Source organism: Oncorhynchus keta, chromosome 1, assembly GCF_023373465.1.
Source record: "Oncorhynchus keta strain PuntledgeMale-10-30-2019 chromosome 1, Oket_V2, whole genome shotgun sequence".
Lineage (NCBI taxonomy): Eukaryota > Metazoa > Chordata > Actinopteri > Salmoniformes > Salmonidae > Oncorhynchus > Oncorhynchus keta.
This window is the reverse complement of record NC_068421.1, coordinates 52,341,609-52,360,963: the sequence shown is the minus strand read 5'-3', so window position 1 is coordinate 52,360,963 and position 19,355 is coordinate 52,341,609. Positions and strand designations below refer to the sequence as shown.

Here is a 19,355-nt window from a genome sequence, read left to right as displayed (position 1 = left end):
CTCTTTCTCACCCCTTTCTCTCCCGCTCTCTTTCTCACTCCTTCCCCTTTCTCTCTCCTGCTCTCTTTCACTCCTTTCTCTCTCTCTCTCCCGCTCTCTTTCTCACTCCTTTCTCTCTCTCTCTCCCGCTCTCTTTTTCACGCCTTCCTCTTTCTCTCTCTCCCGATCCCTTTCTCACTCCTTCCCCTTTCTCTCTCTCTCCCGCTCTTTCACTCCTTTCTCTCTCTCTCCTGCTCTCTTTCACTCTCTCTCTCTCTCTCTCCCGCTCTCTTTCACTCTCTCTCTCTCTCTCTTTCTCACTCCTTCCCCTTTCTCTCTCTCTCTCCCGCTCTCTTTCACTCCTTTCTCTCTCTCCCGCTCTCTTTCACTCCTTTCTCTCTCTCTCCCGCTCTCTTTCACTCCTTCCCCTTTCTCGGTCGCTTTCTCACTCCTTCCCCTCTCCCGCTCGCTTTCTCACTCCTTCCTTTCTCTTTCTCACTCCTTCCTTTTTCTCACTCTCTCGCTCTTTCACGCCTTCCCCTTTCTCTCTCTCTCTCCCGCTCTCTTTCTCACTCCTTTCTCTCTCTCTCTCCCGCTCTCTTTCTCGCTCCTTGCCCTTTCTCTCTCCTTCCCCTTTCTCTCTCTCTCCCGCTCTCTTTCACTTCTTTCTCTCTCTCTCCCGCTCTCTTTCACTCCTTCCCCTTTCTCGCTCGCTTTCTCACTCCTTCCCCTCTCCCGCTCGCTTTCTCACTCCTTCCTTTCTCTTTCTCACTCCTTCCTTTTTCTCACTCTCTCGCTCTTTCACTCCTTCCCCTTTCTCTCTCTCTCTCCCGCTCTCTTTTTCACGCCTTCCTCTTTCTCTCTCTCCCGATCGCTTTCTCACTTCTTCCCCTTTCTCTCTCTCTCCCGATCGCTTTCTCACTCCTTCCCCTTTCTCTCTCTCTCCCGCTCTCTTTCACTCTCTCTCTCTCTCTCTCCCCGCTCTCTTTCACTCTCTCTCTCTCTTTCACTCTCTCTCTTTCTCACTCCTTCCCCTTTCTCTCTCTCTCTCCCGCTCTCTTTCACTCCTTTCTCTCTCTCCCGCTCTCTTTCACTCCTTTCTCTCTCTCTCCCGCTCTCTTTCACTCCTTCCCCTTTCTCGGTCGCTTTCTCACTCCTTCCCCTCTCCCGCTCGCTTTCTCACTCCTTCCTTTCTCTTTCTCACTCCTTCCTTTTTCTCACTCTCTCGCTCTTTCACGCCTTCCCCTTTCTCTCTCTCTCTCCCGCTCTCTTTCTCACTCCTTTCTCTCTCTCTCTCCCGCTCTCTTTCTCGCTCCTTGCCCTTTCTCTCTCCTTCCCCTTTCTCTCTCTCTCCCGCTCTCTTTCTCACTCCTTTCTCTCTCTCTCCCGCTCTCTTTCTCACTCCTTCCCCTTTCTCTCTCGCTCCTTGCCCTTTCTCTCTCTCCCGCTCGCTTTCTCACTCCTTCCCCTCTCTCTCTCTCCCGCTCTCTTTCTCACTCCTTTCCCTTTCTCTCTCTCTCTCTCCCGCTCTCTTTCACTCCTTTCTCTCTCTCTCCCGCTCTCTTTCACTCCTTCCGCTTTCTCGCTCGCTTTCTCACTCCTTCCCCTTTCTCTCTCTTCCGCTCTCTTTTTCACTCCTTCCCCTTTCTCTCTCCCACTCTTTCTCACTCCTTCCCCTTTCTCTCTCTCTCTCTCCCGCTCTCTTTCTCACTCCTTCCCCTTTCTCACTCTCTCCCGCTCGCTTTCTCACTCCTTTCTCACTCTCTCCCGCTCGCTTTCTCACTCCTTTCTCACTCTCTCCCGCTCGCTTTCTCACTCCTTTCTCACTCTCTCCCGCCCGCTTTCTCACTCTCTCCCGCTCGCTTTTTCACTCCTTCCCCTTTCTCTCTCCCGCTCTCTTTCTCACTCCTTCCCCTTTCTCCCGCTCTCTTTCTCACTCCTTCCCCTTTCTCCCGCTCTCTTTCTCACTCTTTCCCCTTTCTCTCTCCCGCTCTCTTTCTCACTCCTTCCCCTTTCTCTCTCTCCCGCTCTTTCTCACTCCTTTCTCTCTCTCTCCCGCTCTCTTTCTCACTCCTTTCTCTCTCTCTCCCGCTCTCTTTCTCACTCCTTCCTCTCTCTCTCTCCTGCTCTCTTTCTCACTCCTTCCCTTTCTCTCTCTCTCTCCCGCTCTCTTTCTCTCTCTCTCAACCGCTCTCTTTCTCACTTCTCTCTCTCTCTCTCTCTCTCTCTCTCTCTCTCTCTCTCTCTCTCTCTCTTTCTCACTCCTTTCTCTCTCCCGCTCTCTTTCTCACTCCTTCCCCTTTTTCTCTCTTTCTCACTCCTTCCCCTTTCTCTCTCTCTCTCCCGCTCACTTTCTCTCTCTCTCTCCCGCTCACTTTCGCTCTCTCTCTCTCCCGCTCACTTTCGCTCTCTCTCTCTCCCGCTCACTTTCTCTCTCTCTCCCGCTCACTTTCTCTCCTCTCTCTCTCTCCCGCTCACTTTCACTCCTTTCTCTCTCTCCCTCTCGCTTTCTCACTCCTTCCCCTTTCTCGCTCTCTCTCTCTTTCTCACTCCTTCCCCTTTCTCGCTCTCTCTCCCGCTCACTTTCTCTCTCTCTCTCCCGCTCACTTTCTCTCTCTCTCTCCCGCTCACTTTCGCTCTCTCTCTCTCCCGCTCACTTTCGCTCTCTCTCTCTCCCGCTCACTTTCTCTCCTCTCTCTCTCTCCCGCTCACTTTCACTCCTTTCTCTCTCTCCCGCTCGCTTTCTCACTCCTTCCCCTTTCTCGCTCTCTCTCTCTTTCTCACTCCTTCCCCTTTCTCGCTCTCTCTCTCTTTCTCACTCCTTCCCCTTTCTCGCTCTCTCTCTCTTTCTCACTCCTTCCCCTTTCTCTCTCCCTCTTTCTCCAGAAAGAAGGTATCAGTAAGATTAGTGCAGGCGACGGCTGGGGAGCGTTCCACTAATGTTCCTTCGCACAGCCAACAAGTCGTCCGTTAATTAGCCTTTGTTTGTTGTTGTTTTTCATATTTTTAATTGCCTCCCGCTTGATTTAAATATGGAAATGAACGGATGCTGACTGAACGTTGCCGCCCGCCGTAGTTGGCTGGCTGACTATCTCGTTAAACGAGAGGACTAAAACCTAACGAAGCTGTTTTCCTTGCCAAAGTTGGAGAGTGAGTGAGAGAGGGGGAAAGGGGAAAATGATCAATGATAACCACATTATGCTTTGTGTGGCTCTCTCTGACATTGAACCAAGACTTTGAACCAGGAGCCATATCTGTAGTACAGAATTTTTAAAAAATGAATTCCATTTGAAACCCACATCACATGTACCCTGTGACTCATCCTCGTCTATAACGCACACACCCACACACAAGCTCACACAGATTATACCCTGTGAATTCTAATGTCATTTGTGCATACTAATTTGTGTGTGTTGCAGGTGATCGCTGACACCAACATCAGTGCCATAGCCAGTCAGGTGGAGAGTATGTCCACTAGCACCAGCCTTCCCAACAGCCCAGAAACACAGACAGGGGAGCCAGAGTGAGTAGGACTAAGTTGCTCCTAGACACTGATCTAAGGTCATTTATGACTAGGGGAGGGTATGCTGACCCTAGAGCTGTATAATGAAACAAAATTAAAGACATTCAATTAAAATTAGTGTAGGGGCGGTAGCGTAGCCTAGTGGTTAGAGCGTTGGACTAGTAACCGGAAGGTTGCGAGTTCAAACCCCCGAGCTGACAAGGTACAAATCTGTCGTTCTGCCCCTGAACAGGCAGTTAACCCACTGTTCCCAGGCCGTCATTGAAAATAAGAATATGTTCTTAACTGACTTGCCTGGTTAAATAAAGGTTTAAAAAAAAAAAAAAAAAATTAAAAGAAGAGTAAAAATAATGCGGCACATTGTTTGAGCAAGTAGGATAAATTTACTCCTAGATACTGATTTGTGGTCAGTTTAGTGTTTTCTCCCCTTATGGTTAAGATTAGGTAATGGTAAAGCTGATCCTTGACCTGTTTAATAAGAAGCCCAGTGCCTCCTAGTCCTAAACCTCTGGTTCCTCCATGTCTCTGCAGGTCCCCCAAGCCCAAGAATATCTCTCTTGAGAAGGGTTCTGACGGCCTGGGCTTCAGCATTGTAGGGGGCTTCGGAAGCCCTCATGGAGACCTGCCCATCTACATCAAGACTGTCTTCAGCAAGGTAACTAACTCCACTTTGCACCATCACACGTGCCTGCAGGGTAATGTGGCTTCGCTTGCCATAGGGCAGAGTGTGTTTTTAGTTCCCATTTGGGACACCAGATGGCAGCAGTTGCTCCTTCACCACATACACACACACATTTACACACAAACATATAATACTAACTAATCTTGTGGGGGGGACACAATTCAATCCCATTCAAAATCCTATTTTTCCTAACCTTAACCCCAAAACCTAACCTTAACCCTAAACTAATCCTAAAAATAACTAGCTCCTAAACCCTAATTCTAACTCTAAACCCCCTAGAAATAGAAACGAAAGACTAAAAATGTCTTTAGTTGGTCAAAACATTTTTCTTTTACTATTCTTGTGGATTAATCTAGTCCCCACAAGTATACTTAAACACATCCACACAATAACGCATTCAAAAACAGATCAGTAATTACTTCTAAAATAGGAAGTCCAAGTAGAACTGCTCAGCGTTTTTAGCAACATGAAATCTTATTAAACCACTGAGAAGCGGGTACTTATATGGTCATTTTCACGTTTTCATACATTCATAGAATGTTTGGGAATGGCATATAGAATTTTCACAAATGCCTTACTATCGCAATATAGTGGGAATGCAGCCGTGCGTTTGGACAATTAATAGACACTGCAGTAAATCAAACTTAATAAAAACATCTGTCATGTCCAGGACCAGTGCTCCATAGCCAATCAGAGCTACAGTTGGCCTTAATGCAAATTAGCTGTTCGCCACACGGACCTGCCATCATTTATTTACATTTACAGTAGTAACAGCGGAACTTTAGATCATTAGAATGCGTTTGCCGAAAGCCACGAAATACACCTGAATGGATTTCTGCAAATATGTAAATACCACGGAAGTCCTCTTACATTTGGGAACTTTACAGTCCTATTGATGAAACAACCATGGAAAGGTAGGCTCCCATCTCCCTCAGTTATGCACATCAACAACGAATGCTTTGCCAGAGTGAGATGAGCTAAAAATCTAACGAGGGAACATTAAGTTAACCCTCTCAAACATTTTGACATCTGTATGGGAACTTGTCTGCGCTTGCCTGCCCATTTTGATCGAAGTCAAATACATTTGATTGAGAACTAAGGGTGCGCTCCTTAATTGCCTCCATTGTGTCAGAGTGTGATCTGGGTGGTTCGTAAATTCAGAGCGTTGTCAGATTGTCTGTTTGTAAATTCAGTGTCTCTCTGAGTGTTCAGAGCACACACACACTGCGCTATTGACACTGGACGCTCTGGCTGGGGAGTAGGTTTGATCCGAGCGTTCCTCACAGTGGCAGTCAAGCACCCAAGCTAACTACCTGAAGTTGACTAGCTTGCTAGTTACTTCCAGACACAAATGAGAGAACCCCTCTCTGACCATTTTACTCGCCCTAGCAGAGCTGGTTAGGCGGTTTACATGTTATCTAGAGCGTTAGTGACTAACGAATGCTGGCAAAAAAAATTCTCCACCGTTTACTTTCACCAGTCATATTCCGCGCGGTGTTGCGCATTCGTAAATTCATCAGATATTCTGCGATCTGGCACACTCCAATGAGAGTGCTCTGAAATTAGAGTCGATAGACACAGTGAATTTTACAAACGCAAAGATATGCTAACTTGGATAACAGTCGTTCAAGATCAGCATAGCTAGCGAGCAAAGGGATTCACATTTCTTGGTAGCTAAACAAATGAAACCTTGCATCACTAGCTGTAGCCACCGAAAAACAATATGATTTAAATGTCTTTTTTACAAAAACCTGTCACTCACTCACCCGTTCCTCCAATGACATGACATGACTCCCAGCAGCTAACTAGCTAGATTACGTTAGGCTCCGTGTTTTTAGCTTGCTAAATAAATAGCTACGTATATAATAGATACGCTAGCCTATTAGCCACGTTATGACTGGCTTGTGATCAGTGCCGTTGCTAGTTTCATTGTGTTGACTTTCCCAGCCTTGGTTACATTCGTCCGTTTTTGTCCTTAATATTGAATTATTGAAACTGAAACGGTGCGTCCCGAATAGTTGGAGGCAGTAAACAATGTACCAGGCCAGCTGTGATGTTCAACCGGATAGTAATATTTGACAAACAAGAAATGTATTGGTGAATTACATTAATCATGCATTGAACTGCATCCATCTATTCTGCCAACAATGCCTTAGTGTACGCCATGGAATGTTAAGTCAAATAGAACCCATCTTTAAAACCTCTTCTGAAGTTGGTTTTGTAGCATGAACAGGGAATTTGCTATGTTTTACTGATATTATGATTGTCTGTTTGTAGTTAAAAGGCCGTCAGTTCCAAGGATCATAAGGTTGCTTCAAAAAACATTTGTCTTATTTCCACCACCTTTTCCCCCCACTTACTCTGTGTGCTCCCCTGTTCTCCCTGCAGGGGGCAGCGGCGGTGGACGGGCGTCTGAAGAGGGGTGACCAGATTCTGTCAGTAAACGGAGAGAGTCTGGAGGGGGCCACCCACGAACTGGCCGTGGCCATACTGAAGAGACAGAGGGGGGCCGTCACTCTGGAAGTCCTCTCCTAGCTCACACACACACACACACTTATACCCCCACTGGCAAAGCAACCATTATGGGGTTGAACTGGTTTCAACTTTCCAACGTGCAAAAAAAAAAAAAACAAGACTCTGTTCCGTTGAGTTGGCCAACATCTGATGCCCATCTTCACCCTTATAAACAGCCCATTAACGAGAAAGGGGGCATTGTTTCTGGAAGGATTCGGTCACTAGGTGGCACTGCCAAGGAGAGCCCTGCCCTGTAGAGATGTAGAGAACATGTGTGCCGCACCGCGTTCAGCTGTGCCCTCAAGTGAACCATGAGAAATAAGAGGACTGTAATCTGGGGGGCTGCAGGAAGTAGTGACACCATCTTAAAGAGCCTCACTTTGAGGGTGCTCCGATCGCTGCGCTGACTGGATACACACCACTTCTTAAAATGGCAAAAATGCTTGGATATTATACAGCAAGGAATCACAGGGAAGCTTTACAGTCTCTCTGCCATTTCAGCTTTTATTTGTGTGATCGCACCCGTGCTTCCTACATAGAACACTGGTAGAACAATATGAGAGGTTCAGTTGGTTGAGGTCTCTTCAACGTTAGCCTAGCGTTAGCTTAGCATCTCCCTGATCGGGAGACACTGGATGGATAGCTGTTAGAGATGTCAGCTTCATTTGCTGCTAATGTGCGAATGGTCTCGGCAGGGAACGGGGCTGCGACACACTAGACTGGAACAGGTCATTTAGACACACACATACTGTATATACACACCCACACACAGTAGGCTAGTGAGTCACTGTCAGGTCGACACACATCTTCTCATTCCTCATTGCCCGCACACGATTTAAACTCGTAGTGTCATACTCTTACGCAAAGGTAGTACATTCAACAGTCTAGTCCCCTCAAACACAACTCTGGACCTCGAAGCTAGTTCCACTGTGTTTTCTTGCATTGTTGCCCTCTAATCAGGGGTCTGATTTAGACCTGGGAGCTGGGTGAAATGTAATGATCAGGTAGAACAGAAAAGCAGCAGGCTCCAGACCTCGTAGGCTCAGAGTTGAATAACCCTGCTCTAGTCTAAGTGTGGTCAACTAAATGAATCGATTGCGTTTATGCTGAAATAACTGGTAACCTGCCGTGTACTTCTATAACACTTCATAGCATGACACAGCACCCTCTGGAGCCATTCGAACGCAGTTATCAAGGCCAACAACTGCTGTCTGGTTAATCACTCTGCAGTATGTTGTGTAGTCCTGCTAAGACCTGTAAGCTTTTGTGCGTGTCACGAAGGAGTTTTGCCTTGCGTATGCAGATGTGAGACCGGTTATTAGTACACAGTGTTGCCAAATTATCTGAACCCCCCTTTGAATCCGAGACCGTTTAGCAAAGCAAGGAAAAATATATACACTATGCGTTTGTTAGCATTGTTGCGGCAGACACGTTGCTATTAGCGATACAATATAATGTAGGCGAATCTCAGGACTTAAATCGGGCATTGTATCTGTTGCGGGGTTTGTATGGAGGTTAGCCGAATCTTTACCTCCCTTTGTCGCTGACCTTGGAGTATCCCCGTAAGCCTATTTAAGGTCCTATGAAATGGTGTCAAACTACATCCATGTCTTAGCTAGTCTGCGCCAAGATATTTGTGCTCTACTCCCATGGTCATTGTCATGCCAAACAGTACTGGAACCAGGCTTTGTCTTAACTGAGCAAAGGGAGAAGGATCATTCTGATTGATGCTTTGAGTTGGACGATCCACCTCCCAGCCAATCCGGATCATTTGTTGGACTGGACACGTGCATTTCAATGAAGTGCCATTACTCTCTGTCTTACCTGCCTTTGTCATTGTTTTTATTTGTGTCATGCGGATGGTACTGCATGCATGTTACCGTAAGCCTATTCTTTTGTTCAGACATGTACCAACCTATACCAACGTTTTTTATCATTTGGGGCACTATCAGAAGCAATCGGTTTCTTGTTGCGAGCCGTTGTCGTCATCTATCAAGGGTGCATTCCTTAGGCATCAAATGAAAATGGACTGAAACAGGAAGGGACACCCTGAACTTAATAAATGCTTGTTTTGTTTTGCGTAGCAAGACAATTTGCCACGGTGTGCACTAATGAATACAAACCATGTGTGGCTGTAGCTCCACACTGTTCTGTCCAGCTGCGAGAGGAGCTCACCACTTCCAACAATTACAGGATATCCTTTCTCCCTCGGCTGGAGCCTGTCGTCTGTTTCCCATGTCGCTGCAACCCCTCCACGCTCACAGGAAGTGACAACAACTCCAAGACACTTTCAGCCCCCCACACAGTTGTATTCATAAGGTCCCAAACGGGAGAAAGCAGACTGAAAAAAGGAGGGACTACCTGAATTTGCCCAATACAAAAACACTTGTTTTCCATTGCAAACCATTTAGCTACGTTGTGCCATAATGAATATGACCCCGGTTAACACTGCATATTAACTCTCGCGCCGTGCCTGTCTCAGTAAAAGTGCAATCTGGTGTGCGTCCTAAATACTTGTTAGGGGTCCTAGGATTTAGGGGAGGTCGGCCTATTAAGGGGACTGACTCCTGCTCTGCCGTGAGTCGCTGATGTGCTAGAGTAGATTGTTATGTGTGTGTGTGTTCATCATACATCAGTCTTATTTCTGTAAGTCTTAATGCCGATCCCTTTAAAGAGATTCATTTTAAACTCACTGCTACCTATTTCTTTTCCTCTCTCATGCTGTGATCTCTCCATCTACTCTAGACGTTTAGACTTTGTCCTATGCGTGTGAATCGGCAATAGGCTGTGTGTGTTTGTACACGTGTTCGTCAGAAGTTGGACTAATGATGATTCCGTCACGCCCAATAGTTCCGTCTATATTGCCATTGAACTCAGCCGTAGCGCCACAGACAACGTCTTTCTTCACGTCATTGATCGATGGAACGCATTTTCAAATCCAAAGAAACAATCCACCCTTCCTATATATCGATGTGTGACAAACTCTGCTGTAATGACGTGTGGCTACACAGTATATCTATAGAAAAAATATATCGTCTATGATCACAAATGCAAGTCTCATCTTTTAAAATGTGTTTAGCCTACTGACTGTGGTCATACACTGATGCATTTCGTGAATTCTGACTAATTGTTTGATGATGTTTTATTAAATACAAGGGGAGCACAATCATTTCCACCATGTCCTACCTCTGATCTCGAAGTGAATTTATTCCCTTGTATCACCACGTCTCATTCATACACTGATAGCAAATATTTCAGTTGCTTCCATTGTTATGGGAATTTACCTTTTTTATTTTATTTTTCAGGTCTATTAAGCGTTGAATCACACTTGAGGCCCGTGTGTGTGTCCACGACAAACCCATACACATTGGTGTCTTGTATGGGTTCTTATCGGTCACATGGCAGTGGCTTTGTCCTCCACACTTTCAAGGGCCATGTTCTCATATGCACCCTCGTCATCTCCGTTCCTGTGGGACACACACACACCTATTAGAACACAACCCCTGCTGTAATTGCACACACAAACATTAATTGCACACACAAACATTCATATCGTTTAGAAATGTAGACTACAAAACTACAGAAAATAAGTGTTTTAAGTGACATTGTTTGAGCATCTTACCGGACTGTATCCAGACTGGTATTATAGTTGTCTCTGGTCTTTGCATAGCCAGTGGTCTCCACACACTCACATTCTTTGGTCTCCAGCCTTCATGCAATTGAGAATGGTAAACGTTAAAATGCTGCCTGACATTCAGTTATAACATCTTATCAATCTCATAGTTCGGTGCAGGTGGAAAACTAGAGTCTTACTAGAGAACTCAAAACTTTGTGTCCCAATACTCTAAATCTTTAGTGTGAATTACAGAGTATACCAAACATTAAGGACACCTGCTCTTTCCATGACATAGCTTTCACCTGGTCAGTCTATGGTCTCTTTTGTTTGTTTTTTTTGGTCACTTCTCAAATCCACTTCAATCAGTGTAGATGAAGGGGAGGAGACGGTTAAAGAAGTAAGGAATGGGAAAGGATGACTTTAAACCCAACAAGGACAAGAATTAGGACATAGATAAACAAATGCAAAACCAACCGAGGGAGGAAGAGGAATGATTTCTGGAGGATAGTTCAGGCCTTGATAGGTAAACACACATTCAGATAAACAAGCAAGCAACATTGCACTTGGAAAGGAGGTGGTAGAATTCTGAACACTGAGTCTTAATTTAGGTATAATGTATTTAATAGAAAAATGCATTTATCTATAGGTGCATTATTTCAATCTGTGTTTTCAGCAAGAAGCTCACGCACATCATTTTAGAGCAGAGTGTGTTGTTTAAAGAGGTCACCGTGACGGTGGATGCATTCTCTTGGCAGTGTTTCAGATACCTTCTCGTATCCTGAAAATGTTACAAGTGAGTCAGGAACAAATGTATTCAAAAATAAATTGCTAAGAGACTCCCCAGAGACTCTGAGGGCAGACTTCATCCTAAAAGCGAACATGGAAATGGAAGGAGACCTTCTGTTCTACACGGATCATCCTAATGCTTGGCACACAGCTCTCCACAAGACCAACGATGAACTTAAAATGTCAGAAAATAGAAGAATGAGGCAACTGTACATTTGACTCCACACCCAAATTTAACATTTAATATTTATAATAACGGCACTGTGATGGCTCAAGGTTCGGAGGCCAATCTGGATCGATTTGTCCGCTACTTTGACCAAATAAAACCTCTTATAACCTTCTCCACTGTCACTACCTACAACAGCCTCCTCTTCCTCTGTACCCTAGTAAGTTGTCCCCAGTATTCCTCTTCCTCCCTCGCCTGCAGCAGACACAGGCCTGAGCATGCCTCTCACACGGGACACCTGCAGTACCACAGCATCTTCTAGAGATCAGCCTGGTGCACCATCATAGGGAGGAGATCAGCCTGGTGCTCCAGCATAGGGAGGAGATCAGCCTGGTGTGCCGGCGTAGGGAAGAGATCAGCCTGGTGCGCCGGCGTAGGGAGGAGATCAGCCTGGTGCGCCGACGTAGGGAGGAGATCAGCCTGGTGCGCCGACGTAGGGAGGAGATCAGCCTGGTGCGCCGACGTAGGGAGGAGATCAGCCTGGTGCGCCGGCGTAGGGAGGAGATCAGCCTGGTGCGCCGGCGTAGGGAGGAGATCAGCCTGGTGCGCCGGCGTAGGGAGGAGATCAGCCTGGTGCGCCGGCGTAGGGAGGAGATCAGCCTGGTGCGCCGGCGTAGGGAGGAGATCAGCCTGGTGCGCCGGCGTAGGGAGGAGATCAGCCTGGTGCGCCGGCGTAGGGAGGAGATCAGCCTGGTGCGCCGGCGTAGGGAGGAGATCAGCCTGGTGCGCCGACGTAGGGATGAGATCAGCCTGGTGCGCCGGCGTAGGGAGGAGATCAGCCTGGTGCGCCATCGTAGGGAGGAGCTCAGCTTGGTGCGCCAGCGTAGGGAGGAGATCAGCCTGGTGCTCCAGCGTAGGGAGGAGATCAGCCTGGTGCGCCGGCGTAGGGAGGAGATCCAGGAGCTGCGGTGGGCAATGAATAATGTTGAGTACAACCAGGCTGTCAGGATGGAAGTGCACAGACTTAGAGGAACTGTCCAGCACAGTCAAAATCAGCCATGTACACGACCTGCAGAAGGAGCTACCTGAACTGAGGCAGGAATTTCTCAGCCACCACCATCCACTCTACAGCACAGCTCAACCAGACCAGTCCCGTCTCAGCACAGCTCAACCAGATCAGGCCCGTCTCAGCACAAATCAACAAGACCTGACCCATCACAGCTCTACCAGACCAGGCCCAACTCAACTTAACCCAGCTCTACACACCACTGACTACTACCCTAGGGTCTGGCAAAACATTGTTGAGGGTAGTGCATCACAATGATGCAGTCCACACCATGTATCATTCACATCAGCCCTCATGCTGAGAGTTTGAAGCTTTGCCAGCCACACTGCCCTCAACACCACTATCCTCAATTCCCCCCACAACCTCTATCCCATGCTAGTTTTGGTTGGGACACTCATGCCCCCCGTGGCAGCCCCAACCCTGCAACAGGAGCCACACCAAGGCCCCCTGTGCACACCCAGAATGGAGCATTGGCAGCCACTCCGATCCCCTGCAGCAGCTCCACTCCTTTGGCGGGAGCTTCATCCGGGTGGATTGAGCTCTGCCAGTACTGCTCTTCCAGTTCCCGTCTCAGCCCCTTGCATCCAGCGACTTGCGAGAGTTCTGTCAAATGCTCAGTCTGCTCTGCTCTAACGCAGTTGTCCAGGGACCTTGGCAAAATCTCAGCTCACTCAACATAATCAATCGAATGCTTTTCTCTCTGCCAGCTTCTAGCTGACTCAACGGTTAACTCATCAGCTTCTAGTGAGTCTTTGTTTTCATTTCAACAATTTACTATCTGTTAAGCGCTCGATACCTTAAGATTGATGTGTAAAAAAATACAAATCCACTAGGGCTGATATGCTTGATCCATTTTTGCTGCAGCTCCCTGCCCACCGATTGCTGAATTTTTAACCAGACAGTTATTTCAGGTACTCGCCTCAAGGTTTGGAAGGCAGCCCATGTAAGAATCCTTGATTCATTCTCAGACAAGGTCTCATCTTTGGAATGTATTCTAAATGTACATCAGTCAGGTTTTAAACCAGGTCATAGCAAAATCTCTGCTGCATCCCTAGTTATAAATTATGTGGTTAACTGTATGGATAAAAGGCAACATTGTGCTTCGCTCTACATTGGCCTGTCAAAGGCTTTCGATACCATTGATAACTCACTGCTAATTCGGAGGCTTTTCTCAATTGATCTGGACCAGGCTGCATGTAACTGGTTTAAAATTGACTTGACCGATAGAACTCAATGTGTATCTACTGGTGGTGTTAGATCAGGTTTCCTGCATATTACAAAAGGTGTCCCGCATGGGTCGATTCTGGGTCCTGTACTTTTGACTATTTACATTAACATTATTGACTTGTCTGTAAAATAAACTGTAACCTGCACTTGTATGCTGATGATACTGTTGTCTATTGCCCCCACGGTTGACCAGGCTCTATCTGAACTAGTCTGCCTTCATTGTATTACAGAAAAACTCTATTGACCTGAAATTAGTATTGATTGCATGTGAAACTAAGTATGCGTTGTTCTCTAGAGCACGTCAAAATAAAATATGTACTTTGGATGGTGTCCACATTGATTATATCCCGGCTTATACATTTTTGGGAATCTGGATATTGATGAGTTAGTTCATATTTCAGTCGACGTTCTGCCACTTAATTAAAGCCGTTAACTGCAGTTTATCATAGCGCACTGCATCTTATTATGGGCAACTTTTTTAGTACTCATCACTGCATTCTCTACTAGAAAGTTGGTGTGCCCACTTCGATGTCACATTGGTGGATACAAAGCTATGTTTTCATATACAGTGGGGCGAACAAGTATTTGATACACTGCCGATTTTGCAGGTTTTCCTACTTACAAAGCATGTAGAGGTCTGTCATTTATCATTGGTACACTTCAACTGTGAGAGACGGAATCTAAAACAAAAATCCAGAAAATCACTGTGTGATTTTTAAACAAAGTAATTAATTTGTATTTGTTCTGGTGACCTTAATACAGGTTTATTTATTTTTTATTTGCTTTCTGCTTGCATATTGTATTAATATTGATGTGTATTTTCTGTCATTTATGTAATCCAGGGCTCATCTTTAAAAGAGACCTTGGTCTCTATGACTCCCTAATAAAATAAAGTTACAACAATTGGAGTCAACATGGGCCAGCATCCCACTGGACCGCTTTCAACACCTTGTTGAGTCCATGACCCGACGAATTTAGGCTGTTCTGAGGCCAAAAGGAGGGGGTGCAACTCAATTTTAGGAAGGCGATCATGATGTTTGGTATACTCTGTGTACTTCAAAACCATGTCTGGCTACAGTATGTTTAAAAATGTTGCCTGTCAAATCCTTGCTTCCGTCAAACTTGTTTCCTCGATTCCTTGCCTCGCTCCCAACGCTCATTTGAGGATGTCTGAGGGAGTAACCTTTAATCCTCTCCTCCGATGTGCTTTGAGAGGGAGGTGAGGAAATTGCACAAAGGACAGATGAAGCAAGTATTTTATGCCTATTAGTTTTCAGACTCAGCCTATGATAGTGTTGACTGTCCTACTACTGTAGCTGTATGGACTGGAGATGGTCAGGTGTCACAGCGATGTATAGGCTTACCTTGAGTCCTGACACCAGGCCTTGTTGACCAGAAACGCCACGAAGATGAGGAAGAGAAACACACCCACAGCTATGATGCCTGTCAGCCACTGGGGCAGTGTCCGATCCACCTTACCTTTTAAAGAGTCAGGCCATAGACGGGTTAGCTGACAACGTCACGAAAACGATACGCACGCATCAATGGGGCAGAAGTCCATGTGTTGTGATTCTGGATGGCCAGATAGCGATCAACAATCAGAAGAAGCTGCCGTGTGGGGAATCGTAGGTGGCTCGTTTCAGAGAGATTAATTTAGTTTTTGATACCAGTTCCTGTTTTGAGGTGTTTTGACTGATATCGTGTCTATGCTAACATGGCAAAAATTTGCTCATAGTGCAACTGTATTTGTTTTCAATAAACATGGAGACAAAATATAGTTTACACGTTGATAAAGATCTAAGCCAAAACCGACTGTTTTGCCCCATATTTGCGCACGGATCGGATTTGTTGTTAAACTTCCGACCCGCCTACACTTTACTTAAAGCATTTTTTTAAGTGCTTATATTCAATCTAGGCCAGGCCAGGTGCAATGTGTCTGTCACATGTCATTCTAATTCTCTGTAATGTAATTTTCATTCTCTTGAGTTATCATCCCAGTTGATGTGATTACTAACATGGCATTCATGATGGGTTTTTTTTTTGGTGCGGTCTGGACAGGCCTTTGATTTCAATGTCCACAGATATCCGGTTCGGACCGATCTATTTCTTTTCCCAAACATACACTGCATTCAGTTATTCAGACCCCTTCCTTTTTTCCACCATTTGATATGTTACAGCCTTATTCTAAAATGGATTAAATAAATATAATTCTCATCAATCTACACTCAATTTTTAAAACTTATTTTGTACAATAACCCATAATGGAAAAAGCAAAAACAGTTTTTTTTGTGTTTTTTTTTGTGCCAATATTAAAAATAAACATACATACATCTCCACAAAGTGGAGGGGGTGCGCGATTCTCACAATGACAAGCCCCATTGAAAGCAGACATCGCGCTGAAGAGATAGAAACTGTTCCCAGATCCGTAGCTGGTTGGGAAGGGTGGGGGCGATGACGTCAAAGTTGGCCCAACTTTCATGATGACAAGAGAGAGTTTGGGAGAATGGCTGCCCTGAGAGTTCTGCTTTACATACAGAAATAATTTGAACGGTTTTAGAAGCTTTAGAGTGTTTTCTATTCAATTATAATTATTATATGCATATATTAGCAATTTTGGACAGATTTTTTTTCTGTTTACTATGGGCACGCAATTCCTCCAAAGGGGGCAGTAGTCAGCCCTATCTTTAACAGGTTACAGCCTTATTCTAAAATGGATTAAATAAATATCGGGACAGAATGGCCTTGGTCAAGGAGGTGACCAAGAACCCAATGGTCACTCTGAAAGAGCTCCAGAGTTCCCCTGTGGAGATGGGAGAACCTTCCAGAAGCACAACCATCACTGCAGCACTCCACCAAGTAGAGTGGCCAGACAGATGCCTCTCCTCAGTAAAAGGCACATGACAGCCTGCTTGGAGTTTGCCAAAAGGCACCTAAAGAACTCTCAGACCTTGAGAAACAAGATTCTTTGGTCCGATTGAACTCTTTGGCTAGAATGCTAAGCATCACGTCTGGAGGAAACCTGGCACCATCCCTACGTTGAAACATGGTGGTTGCAGCATTTTGCTTTGGGGATGTTTTTCAGCTGCAGGCACTGGGAGACTAGTTTGGATAAAGGGAAAGATGAACAGAGCAAAGTACAGAAAGATCCCTGATGAAAACCTCCTCGGGACCTCCGTCTGGGGTGAAGGTTCACCTTCCAACAGGACAATGACCCTAAGCACACAGCCAAGGCAACACATGAGTGGCTTCAGGACAAATCTCTGAATGTACTTGAGAAGCCCAGCCAGAGCCCGGATTTGAACCCGATCGAGCATCTCTGGAGAGACCTGAAAAAAAGATGTGCAGCGATGCTCCCTATCCAACCTGACAGAGCTTGAGAGGATCTGCAGAGAAGAATGGGAGAAACTCCAGAAATGTAGTTGTGCCATGCTTGTAGCATCATACCCAAGAAGAGTCTGTAATCGCTGCCAAAGGTGCTTCAACAAAGTACTGAGTAAAGGGTCTGAATACTTACGTAAATGTGATTTTTCAGTTTGTTTAATAAATGTGCAATGTCTAAAAAACTTTTTTTACTTTGTCATAATGTGTGTAGATGAGGAATTTTTTTATCCATTTTTGAATAAGTCTAACGTAACAAAATTTAGAAAAGTTCAAGGGGTCTGAATACTTTCCGAATGCACTGTAGACTTGTCTAATTGATTCAGATTACGTACAATCCGGACCGGCCTTGATTTGACCCAAACTAGATGTCTATAATTGGTTCAGATTTGTTCAAGACTGCGCCAAATCGGAACCAATCACATAGACATCTATGTTTCACGAGTTTGAACAGCACATCGGTGTACAGTACATAGTAAAGAAAAGTAGTTTGCAACAAGCTTTGTCTCACATCAGAATTACAAGTTCATCCATGTTTCTCAATCGTCACATTTTGAAGTGTTTTTAAGGTTAGGCATTAACTCCGAAATCTTAAGGTTAGACATTAACTCTGAATGTTTAAGGTAAGGATCAAGGTTTAGGATAGGCTTTAAACAACAATCTTAAAAGCAACTTTCTATCGCTGGATTCAAACATGTAACCTTTGGCACCAGAGGCAGATGCAAATGCCCATCCCCATGAACAACACCCTTGCAAAAACCCAAACCAACTTGAAGGTAACAGTGCCCTTTGTTGCCCCTAGTGGCCGGTATCCACTTAATTTCCCGACGTCATCAGACATGGATGGACGTCGAATACTGACTTGTATCACGGGTGACCTGGCTGCAAATGTGTACTTGTTTGGGAGGCAGAGCGCATTAGAATAAAACCCAGCATGTTTAGTAAGTGTTTGTTTTTACATTTACATGTTGGTCATTCAGCAGACGCTCAGAGCGACTTAGTCAGTGGATTCATCTAAGGTAGATAAACAACTACATATCGAAGTCATAGCAAGAAGAATAAATTCTGTAACCGTTACTATGAATGCTAATGTTGTTGAAGTGGTCTGTTTGTTCTGTGTGCTGGACAACTTTGAACATCATCGCTGCCAGGTTTTCAAAAAGCTAACGTAAGTGCATGTGACAGACGGGAGAAATAATAAATATTCTATGTTGCAATCTTCAGCCGGCTCCTCTTTCCTGTATTAATAGGCTTGGAATAATCTTATTGTAATGTAATGCTTACTTCTTTGGGAATGTGGAGTTGAAATTTGGCCATCGAATTAATGATTGAAATATGCATTTCCAACATCTGGAAATTACGTATTTTCAATGTCCGGAAATGATGTATTTTCACATTTTATTCAGCATTTAAAGTGCACCATTTTGCTTACTGGGAATTGACAAGAGGGAACGAGTACATAGTAAACCGATACATTCATCATTCTGGAATTTACCGTACAAGACTGAAAAAAAAGCCCACTGTTAGGGAATGAAATTACTTCCTATACTTCCCATCCTATTATCAACAGTGAATTGGACCAGCATGCAGAGTCACATACAGGCAGCTATTTTCTTTATAGGGCACTATTAACTTCAAAATAACCATGAGTTTGAGTTCTTACCTATTTGAGCTGTGACGACTCCCAGAGTTAGCATCAACCAAAGAATCCCTGTTGTCGCTCTACCCATTGTTGAGTCTCACTGAAAATCCCCAAATTAAGTTTTAGGATCACAAAATAGGCTTGCAAGCAGCTCTTCAAAATGTATGTGTGTTCTCAAAGGTTTAGGATTGTTTTTGGAATGTAGAGCGCACACATCCTGGTTCTGTCGTCAGTGAATGATTTACCCAAACTTGCTTAAACAAAACATCTGGTCATTCGATAATAATGGCGATAACTTCTAAGGTTTTATTTGATGGTTTTGGGAAGATATTGACATTTGTAGGCCAACCATTAACTTATTCAGTAGAAATATCAAATGGTGAAAAGAGAATAATCCTGTACCCTTGATACAGTTGATTTTCCACTATAGTGACCAGGAAATACAACAGCTGCGTGGTGAAAACACATGGAAACCTAGAGAATATACAGTAATCCCTGAAGGACTTTGGTTTGGTGAGTGAGTGTTCAATCAGTCTCATGACCAAACGTCTAATGTGTCACTGGACGGCTGGTTTAAAAAGTAATCTATTGAGCTCTGTTTTGCCTACTAAGGAGTTAACGTTTGACAGTGTTCCAAGATAAACGTGTAATAGCCTAAATTGAGGCTTAACTATTCATTCTAACATTATTTACATCTGTATATAAGGATAATTTCTAAGTATAAAACTATATTCAAAAGGCTAAGGAGATCTTGACAAATGCACAAGTCTGAACCG

At 44.8% G+C, this 19,355-nt stretch overlaps 1 protein-coding gene across 7 annotated transcripts in view; it reads left to right on the top strand.

Moving 5' to 3' along the window:
- The window catches only part of patj (PATJ crumbs cell polarity complex component), a 191,767-nt gene extending 181,884 nt beyond the window's left edge, over window positions 1-9,883 (top strand). For all 7 annotated transcript variants that reach the window (XM_035775912.2, XM_035775904.2, XM_035775920.2 and 4 more), the window contains 3 exons: window positions 3,399-3,502; window positions 4,034-4,157; window positions 6,573-9,883. In XM_035775912.2, the coding sequence (XP_035631805.1) occupies window positions 3,399-3,502; window positions 4,034-4,157; window positions 6,573-6,719 (375 nt within the window). In that variant the 3' untranslated portion in view covers window positions 6,720-9,883. The remainder of the gene's footprint in view (window positions 1-3,398; window positions 3,503-4,033; window positions 4,158-6,572) is intronic.
- The last annotated feature ends 9,472 nt before the right edge of the window (window positions 9,884-19,355 follow it).